The sequence below is a fragment of the Camellia sinensis genome, chromosome 1 (assembly GCF_055761805.1).
Source record: "Camellia sinensis isolate YWXY chromosome 1, ASM5576180v1, whole genome shotgun sequence".
Lineage (NCBI taxonomy): Eukaryota > Viridiplantae > Streptophyta > Magnoliopsida > Ericales > Theaceae > Camellia > Camellia sinensis.
The window spans coordinates 129994998-130004504 of record NC_138961.1 but is presented as its reverse complement, the minus strand read 5'-3'; the positions used below and the strand labels follow the sequence as shown (position 1 = coordinate 130004504).

Genomic DNA, 9507 nt, shown 5'->3' with positions numbered 1-9507 from the left:
ATCTCTTTATTTATTTGAATATCATGTTTACTACTTGATGTTAAAATTGTGATTGTGTATTGGACTGGGAAAAGGGGACAGGGTGTGTGTGTTTACTGGGCATTTAAAGCTCACGGCGTGTCATGCCAGGTGACGAAGCGGAACTCGTAGCTGGAGACGACGAGCTTGAAACTTTCGAAGACTTTTGGCTATCTTAGGGAAGCTAGAAATTTCTTTTTGATATTTTGTAAGACTCACGTGAAGATTTAAACTTTCTTTTGGATATAATGTAATGGAACAAGCTTTTGAATTAAGTATATTTGTGATTGTTATGTATTTATATTCTATGTATGAACCTTATCGTTGCTTATGAGACCTTGTGTCAATACCTTTTAAGATCTGTCAAAAGGGCAATGCACTGCCTAAGAAAGCTGGACTTAGAAGGGAGTCTAATTTGACTCCTCCGGCGATCTAGGATCTTACTTGGTTATTGACCATAGGACTCATTAGTGACTCTCCCTTGACTGTAACCAATAGTGTAGAGTCGGGGCGTCACAACTTGGTATCAGAGCCCAGGTTCAACCCTTAACCCACTACTACAAATATAGATAAAGATCACACTTTTTTAGTGTGATGTATGTTTTTTAATCACACCTTTTAAGTTTTATTAAAGTGTGGTCTTTAAGAGTGTGATTAAAAATGATCATTTTTAATCACACTTTTTAAGTGTCATTAAAAAATGCTTTCATCACATCTTTTAAGTGTGATTAAAAACATTTAGATCACACCTTTTAAGTGTGATTAAAAACTTTAGATCACACCTTTTAAGTGTGATTAAAAATATTTAGATCACACCTTTTAAGTGTGATTAAAAATATTTAGATCACACCTTTTAAGTGTGGTTAAAAACTTTTAGATCACACCTTTTAAGTGTGATTAAAAACTTTAGATCACACCTTTTAAGTGTGGTTAAAAACATTTAGATCACAGCTTTTAAGTGTGATTAAAAACTTTAGTTCACACCTTTTAAGTGTGATTAAAAACATTTAGATCACACCTTTTAAGTGTGATTAATAACTAATAAAACCTGTGATAAAAAAAATTTGACATATTTAAAGAATAATCAATATTATTTTTGCACGCTCATTTGAATAATGTAATACACACTATATACTATATTTTGAATCACAACCATATATTGAATGAAATAATATCATATATTTCATAAATGAAAGTTAAATGTTTAAAAGTATATACAAAGAAATTAATAAAAAAAAAAATAACTGTGATTACATACATTAAAAAAAAAAAAATAAAAAACTTGAAAAAAGTAAGTTCTTGAATTCTTTGACCATATTTTGCATCTCTCCAAGAAATTTCTGACCTGAAAAATAAAAAAACAAATTAATATAAAAATCGCCAGAAGCATATGAATAAACTTACTAATTAATTTATAAACTTACATTTAAATCACACCAAAAATAATGTAATTTATCCAGTTGTTAAACTGCCCCGATCCTTTCCCCATAGCCACCAAAAAATTTGAAGCACAAACTTCTTGAATTCTTTGACTATATTTTGCATCTTTCTAATTAATTTCTGACCTGAAAAATGAAAATACAAATTAATTCAGAGACCGCTACAAACACAAATTGCCTTTTAGCAACTCCAAAACCAAACTATCAACCTATATGGGAATCAATCAACTCTGCTGTGGTTATGCATCAACTGACTGTATATGTGATGATCAATGTCAAGCAAGCATGACATGTTAGAGTGACACACATTCACAAGAATTATTGCATGAATGTTAAATCAAATATCATTATACTTAATCCCTCCATACAAAATTTTCCGATATGTAGTGATATGACATTGAATGTGTTTGTTAGCAATTCATAGTATTGCTTTAGTAATAATAATGCTTGGGCAAATCATGAAAATCATAGAGAGAAATTCACAAGCTAATAAGATCAATAAAGTAGTAATAACTCTATAAGTTCACCTGGTTTCAAATATATAATCACTTTCAAAGTTTTCTAGTTTGTTTTCTTCACTGATTAAAACATCAGAGGGTTTGACCTATTTCTGCTTGCTGCTACAATCAGTAGGTTATTTATTTTATTGTTATTATCACCATCATTATTATTTTTTCTTGTTCAGTGATAATTTTCTTTGGTTTTATATCCTTCTAGGAGTAAAGCGACTAAGGTTTCCAAAAAACTACAATGTGGGCCTCAGGATCAGGTGACTAGGTCCATGACCAATTCACCTGTCATTAGCCCATCCAACTTTTTTTACATTCGCATTATCTATAAATTTTTAGAATGAATAGATAAAATAGTATTATAAAAACAGATACCAAAGTATTATTTTTAACAGCCGTGGTACTTACAGGGGTTAGGGGAGGAGCCTCAGGAGGCAGCTGGTAATTCTCAACCCGTGTAATAGAGACTGAAAGATCAGCAATTGTGGATCCCTGAATCAAAAAGGCCAAAAATATAAAAATATAAAATAAATCTAAGGGTTAATAGAAACTGTTTCATCCTCATAGACCTGCAAAACAAGATGAAACCATTGAAGGAAATTAATAAATCACAAAACATAGAGCCAAAACTGTGGGTTCTCTTTCTTTTAGGTAAATAAGTTATAAATTAAAAACAATAACATATACAGGTTTACAAGAGGCATCCCTCAGGCACCACAAAACTAACAACAGACACAGAGAAAAAAACAAAAGGCTCTTTAGCCAGACAACATTGTCATCAAACGAACAGAAACTGACACAAAAAGGCGCAAAAAAGAAAGGAAAACAACACAAAAATGCAAATTAAGTCCATTAGGATCAGCAAAAAAGCAGAGCCCAATCAAAAAACTAGCCCAATTTGCTGCACCAACCAAGCAGATTAGCCACCTCTTACTGGCAGGAAGACAGTAAGAAACAGCAACAAAACAAAGGTTGGGCAGCATACAGTTCCGAAATACAAGAAGAAAGCAACAACAGACAGCACCAGAGCATGCACTATAAAGAAAACAACACTGCTACAGGAAAGGAAATATAGTAGCAACATCATGGCAGCATGAACCACAAACACAGCTAAGACCACAGTTAGCATGACGACAGACAGCAAACAGCAGACAACAGACAGCAGCACCAGCAAAGCCACACAAGTGGAGCCACAGACTCAACAACTAGCAGAGAACCATATACACCCATCCATGGGCAGTATCTACACATGAACTACACAAATTTCAACTCAACAGCAGCAATTCAGCATATACCACAGCCAGCAGAACAGCAACCAATAGCAACATAGTCCATCACAACAAGCTTCTGCCAAGACCAACCCCAAGACAAATGCATCTGTACACTTGAACTACCACATATTATAGACCTATGGGGGGTTGAACAGATACAATAACCAATGTGTAACAACTCAACAAGGACACACTAACAAATATTCATTACAAATAGACAGCAAGACTGGGTAGAGTAGACCCACAGAAACAAATAGTCCTCAATCACTCAACCCTCAAGATGCAACACACAACACTCCAAAAAAATTTATGAGGGCTAACCAATCACTCAACCCTCAACAAAAAAAACTCCCTTACAATTAGGACCAGCTTGACAACCTGCAGAAAAGAATTAGGTAAACTATATGGCTCACCATCACTCAACCCACAAAAACCTAGCTATAGAGCCTCACCATCTCAACCCTTCTCCCTACAAGAGACCAGCATTGACAACTTGCAAAGAAAATAATGAGCAAGATAATAGGATTATGGATGTCTCACATTACACAACACTCATATATAGCCTCTCAGCACTCACTCTCAATAATCTCCATCACAATACTAACTGTGGAGGCTCACAATCACTCAACCCACAACATCCCTAAGTAAGTACCAGCAAAGTCCTGAATACAAAGGGGAAAATGAGGCAGCTCCAAAGGACTTATCCAGGAGACCTGCAAGAGGAAGATCCAAACACACAACAATATATATAGAGACACTGGAAGTAAGAGTAAAAACAACTCAAAGAGCATGTGCTCTCAACACTATATGAGGAAAATGCCATGAGTCCATAAACCAATCATTATCCCCATCATCCTTGAAGTTGTTAACAGATAAGAGCCTGCACCTAACCTGAGATTCAACTTTTCTCACAACCACATTAGCAGGAGTACAAACAGATGAGAAGAACCTAGCACTTCTCTTCTGCCAGATACAGTAAATAGTACAAGTAAGCATTAATTTCTTAGCACTAGTGGCCAAAGAATGACCAGAGAATTGCCCGGATAACCAGTCCACACAACTGTCCCAGTTCATAGCCTGCAAATGCATATTACATTTATGTAACGGAGGGCCCAGCACCCTAGAAGAAAAGGAACAATTGAAAAATAAACAGTTTAGCAGTACCAAACCATACATCAGCAGTTTACCACTAGCAGCAACAATACAGCAGTAGTAGCACCTCTTTACAAGCACCAAAACCAGTGAGTAAACAACAGCTACAACTGCACCTCTCTGATGGGAACCAATTAAGAGCAACTAGAAAAAGAAAGGAAGAAAACAGAACAACAAAATCAGCAGCAACTCAACTCCCCTGTGTCACAACTTTCTAACAAACTCATATATTTCTTTTCTTATATATGTCATAATGTAAAAACCATGATAAGTTTATTGTTGATCAATAAAATAGCAATTTCACACACAATAAAATATAACTTGCTAGGGATAATAGCAGTAATCAAACCAGGACTCTAGTAAGAAAATTTAATTAAGGAATTTATGCATATCTCAAATCAACAATACTAGAAATCCAAAATTTACCTATAAAATTAATAACTCAAATTTATTATATATATAAACCTTACACTTCATCAATTCAATTTATACCACACAAACACATTCAACATAAATTCAAAATCCAATCACAACCAAATACCAAGATAATGTAGAAAATGTCAAGTCACAACCAAGCATTCAAAAATGTTGAATTTTTGTCCTCATTATAGGAAAGATTAATTGAAGGAAGAAGAAGGCTGGAAGGGACATTCAATTGCCAAATTTGGATGCAAAAAGAAAATATTCATCATGTAATCTGAATAAAACAAATAAAATTAACAAGAAGCAAAGAGGAATTATAGACAAAGACAGGAAAGAGAATACTTTGTGCACCTTGGCTAATGGAAGTGTTGGAAATGATGCTCTTATCAGGAAGCCAAAAACAACTCCAATAAAAGTCGTTACAATGAGCCTCACAGACTCATTTGGCTTTGTAACAATTGCACTGCAGACAACAATATAGTTGCTATTACAAATAACATCAATAATTGAGCTCAATACAACAATAAAATCAACCGAAGTCAAAAACCTGCGTCCAAGGATCCCCATTTTATTCTATATCCATAAAAAAAGAAGCTCGAAGGTTTTGCATTGCTCGGCAAATTGCGGAAGGCCAATCCTTCAGAAAAGAAGAAAGATCCTTGTGGCAGGAAGATAAGACCTAAGAACAGGCTGCATTGTTAACAGGGAAAGTGTTAGATGAAAAAAATAAATTATTGGAACTATATGTAAATTTCATGTAAATATACAATAATGAATTACCCAATAAAAAAATTAATACTATAGCAGTTTTATAATGAAATACCAACCACAAAATGTAGCAAAAATGAAAAAATCTATCTCTGTATAGCTACAAATCTATCATTTTGAAAACATTCAATTTCATAGCTACAAATTGACATCCACAGCCCAAATCTATCTCTGTATATAGAAAAAAACAAGTTCAAATCTTGCACACAAGATCAAATCTATTCTTGTATATACAAAAAACAAATTACAAAAATCAAAACTCTAAGTATCCAAATTCACTTCAACATAGTTCATTATATGAGTTAAATCCCAAAACAAGATCAAATTAGTTCAATATGACTTCAACTTTGTCTTTCTCTCGCACCACCTCTTCACCAGTTCAGTTACAAGAGCAACATGCCCTAAACAATTAGTTGTTCCACGACCACAAAAGCTTATCACCGTCTATAGTCATAGAGAAATGATGAAAATCCTACACACATGATCATAATCACAAGTGTAAACAAAGTTCAAAAATGTAAAAGAGATGTAGATGAAATCCAAAAAATGGATATCAACCTTGAAGAACTTAACTAAGGCATTTGAAGCGAATAAAAGTTCAGATTTTTGGGGCAAATTGAAAGAAATTTTTTTTAAAAAAAAATTATTTGACTTCTATTAGACTCCAAATTGTAGTAATGCATCTGAAGATAAAAATTTGGAATCAAAGGGCCTAGATGGGCTTGGACCCTTGGAAGATTCCACATAAAGATTTCTGAGGAAAAAAAGAGGAAAACACTTTTTATATTTTTGGAAACATCATAGCACATACCATGAACTAATGCATATCGAACCAAGTATGAATATTTGGCATGAACACTGCCAGAGGAATGATACAGTTGAATCTGAACTCTTTCACATAATTCATAAATGATTTTTTTTTTTTGATTAAGTGCCAGAGCTGTAAGGACATGAAACATGGGGGACTTATGGATGGTATGTCTAAAAAAATATTTGGAAATAACGTACAGAAAAAACACTAACAAATAATCGATGTATAGTACAATCATATAACCCTACTTACCAATGGGTTCGGGCAAACTCAGATGTCTATGAAGGCCATCAATCCCAGCAGCAATTATAGCAGCTAGCCCCAAGTGTGGATTTGCACACCCATCAAATACTTTAATCTCAAAGTTGCTCACAACACCATTTACAACCCTAGGTGGGCATGCGGTTCTCAGGGGTGCTTCTCTGTTCTCTTTTCCCCAGCACTGGTATGCTCCACTCCACATATTGGGCACTATGCAATCATAACTACATTCCAATAACAGTTGAACAAGGAAATTACAGAAAACAAACTATATTATTTTTTGTTAATTTAATACACATCTATTTGAAGTTCAAAAACCCAACAACATACTAAAATTTTGATCCTTCATAGGATATTAAGTTTGTGGAAGTTTGTGGAAGTTTGTGAATCAATATCTGAAACAAAGAGAAGGAAACACAAGATATTAAATCAAAAGGCAACAAGAGAACTTCATAGGATATTAAGTTTGTGGAAGTTAGGAATTTAGAGATTTGTTAGTTTAATTTGCTATAAGTTGCTGGTAAATGTGAAGATTACAAGTTTATTCAAGAAGTTGTTTCTATCAGATAAAGCATTAAAAAATAAATAAATAAATTTAACTCCTTTTACTTTAGTCTCGTTTCCTATCTTTTTTTATTTCATTTTGCTTTCCCTCAATAAATTTAAGATCCAAACATGGCCTAAAGTCACTTTAAGGATTCTATAAACTATAAAAAGGCAAAGCACAATAAAGAAAATTCACAACCTTGAAATATCAGTCAAAGCACAGCGGAACATTTGCAAACTTAAATTATATAAATATTTGAACAATGAAAAAAGATGCAAATTCAAGATGAACCTTAGGTAGAAGTACCTGTTTCTGAAGATTCAATAAAGTCAATATTTCTTTTCTCAACTCAAGATGCTCTGCACATACAGCTTTGGTTGGAACCTTTGGTTTTAAATTAACCTATGAAAGGAAAGGGCATGATTGCTTATTAAGAAGCATTTTAATGGAAGACAATGTGTAAGGAGTGACACCATAAGATAGCAAATTCTGAAACATCATCCTTTCATGTTTATAAACATCTAATGAAGAACAATATGTTTATTATTTCCTGAAAATTTAAAAACTATGTTAGGCTTTGGAGCAATAAGGAAACACAAAAAGGAGAAGTATCTGAAGCTTAAGTTACACAAAAAGGTGCACCTCAAGCAAGCCAACTTGAGCAACTCAAGTTATAACTCTCACTATAGTATAATAAGTGTAACACCAACAATTAAAGCAACTATGTGATTCATATCTATGGAGCACACTCAATATTTTCATAGTATCATCATTAGGCATATTGTCAAATACATGGTGAGCAAAATATAAAATTATAGTAGTCCAATCAAACACCAACAAGATAGAAATCCATCAAGAAAAAAGAAAGTAACAGATATACATATTATGAAGTTTCTAATATCAATCAGTCAATGAATGGGAAGTAAAAAAAAAAATCATTCATCAAATCCATCAGGTCAAAAATTATAGAAAAATTCATATATAGAAAAATTCATATATAGAAACTCGAACAACAATCACAAAACACAAAAAGATATAAAAATTATAGAAATTAAGATCAGAAACTTCATATATAAAACTCTGATACAGAGTTTAGAAATCAGAGTTTACTTGGACCCTATATATTTAGAAATCAGAGTTTCAGAGTTTTAAACTTCATATATATCAATAATTTTAACAGTTTAGAGAGTACTGACCTAGGGTTTTCGATACCAGGTGAGAGAGAACTCGGAAGAGAAGTAAATCAACAACTGAGATTCTTCTTCAATGAATCGATGATGAAATCTTCCATTGATTGAAAATTGCGATGTAGAAAATGATGAAGAGAAAGAAAAAGAGATGATCGGATCAATATTGTAAATCATATATATGTGTATATGCGGGGAGAGAGAGAGAGAGAGAGAGAGAGAGAGAGAAACGCACCAAAATTTGAAGAAGATTGAGCAAATCTGCCATGGATGCTTCCAATTTGTATTAGAGCTCTAGAGAGAGAGCAAACTCGTTGAAGAGAGAAAGAGAGTTGCAACTTTTTGATTGCTAGCAAATCCTGTTAGGGCTGAAGTGAGTCCCGATTTTTTAATGGTTAAAATGATTAAGATATTTGGTCACAAAATGTTTTTAATTGATAATGACAAAAATATTTGTCTCTAAAAAGGTTAATAATATATTAGCAACCAAATTTATTAGTCTCAAAAACTTATGTAAATATTAAGTGAGAATATTAATAGTCATTTTTATAATCTTATAAGTAAGTTATCATATATTTTAATTTGTCCCTAAAAGATTATTTTTAGCGACCAAATTCAATTAGTCCTTAAATATTAGTCCCTAAAAGACTAATTTCTTGTAGTGGAAATTAGTGGTGAAATTTGTGGTAGTGGTAGAGTAGATGGAGTGGCAGGGGTGAAGGACAGGTAATGGTAGTAGTAATGGCAATAATGGTAGTGGTGGTAGTAGAGTGGTGGCGATGGTAGTAGTAATGGTAGTCATAGAGGTGAAGTGGCGACCGTGGTAGTAGTGGTGGTAGTGAAATGGCGTTTTGCAGTAATGGTGAAGGTGGTAGAGGAGATAGGTGGTGAGAGAGAGAGAGATAAGTGAGAGACAGATAGAGGAGAGAGACAGAGACAGAGACAGAGTGGTGAGCGAGAGATAGATGAGTGTGAGAGAGAGAGAGACAAATAGACAGACAGAGAGAGAAGAGTGATGAGTGAGAGAGAGGAAGATGAAAAAATATGTGAAAAGATATATATATATATAGAGAGAGAGAAAGAGCGAAGAGAGATAAACGAGAGAGAGAGACAGAAAGAGA

The 9507-nt window shown here is 33.6% G+C and overlaps 1 protein-coding gene and 2 long non-coding RNA genes across 5 annotated transcripts; all 3 read right to left on the bottom strand.

Moving 5' to 3' along the window:
* Positions 1 to 1177: 1177 nt before the first annotated feature.
* LOC145797343 (uncharacterized) lies at positions 1178 to 3130 on the bottom strand. The gene is made up of 3 exons (XR_014338761.1): positions 2375 to 3130; positions 1443 to 1583; positions 1178 to 1363 (listed from the first exon to the last, which is right to left on the bottom strand). It is a non-coding gene; the product is annotated as an uncharacterized LOC145797343 (long non-coding RNA).
* A 755-nt stretch (positions 3131 to 3885) lies between these two features.
* On the bottom strand, positions 3886 to 6840 carry LOC145797341 (uncharacterized). 3 transcript variants are annotated; one of them, XM_082884206.1, is made up of 5 exons: positions 6644 to 6833; positions 5360 to 5502; positions 5164 to 5275; positions 4412 to 4533; positions 4119 to 4314 (listed from the first exon to the last, which is right to left on the bottom strand). In XM_082884206.1, exons 2-5 carry the CDS (start codon positions 5377 to 5379, stop codon positions 4308 to 4310), a joined length of 261 nt encoding a protein of 86 aa, XP_082740332.1. In that variant the 5' UTR covers positions 5380 to 5502; positions 6644 to 6833; the 3' UTR covers positions 4119 to 4307. The 3 variants fall into 3 exon arrangements, 2 of the variants coding, with proteins under 2 accessions (XP_082740324.1, XP_082740332.1); XM_082884198.1 differs by having other exon boundaries at positions 3886 to 4533; XR_014338757.1 differs by lacking the exons at positions 4119 to 4314; positions 4412 to 4533; positions 5164 to 5275; positions 5360 to 5502 and adding an exon at positions 5726 to 6052 and having other exon boundaries at positions 6644 to 6840.
* Positions 6841 to 7066: 226 nt separating this feature from the next.
* Positions 7067 to 8773, bottom strand: LOC145789956 (uncharacterized). Its single transcript, XR_014328493.1, has 3 exons — positions 8622 to 8773; positions 8396 to 8483; positions 7067 to 7601 (listed from the first exon to the last, which is right to left on the bottom strand). It is a non-coding gene; the product is annotated as an uncharacterized LOC145789956 (long non-coding RNA).
* Positions 8774 to 9507: the final 734 nt, after the last annotated feature.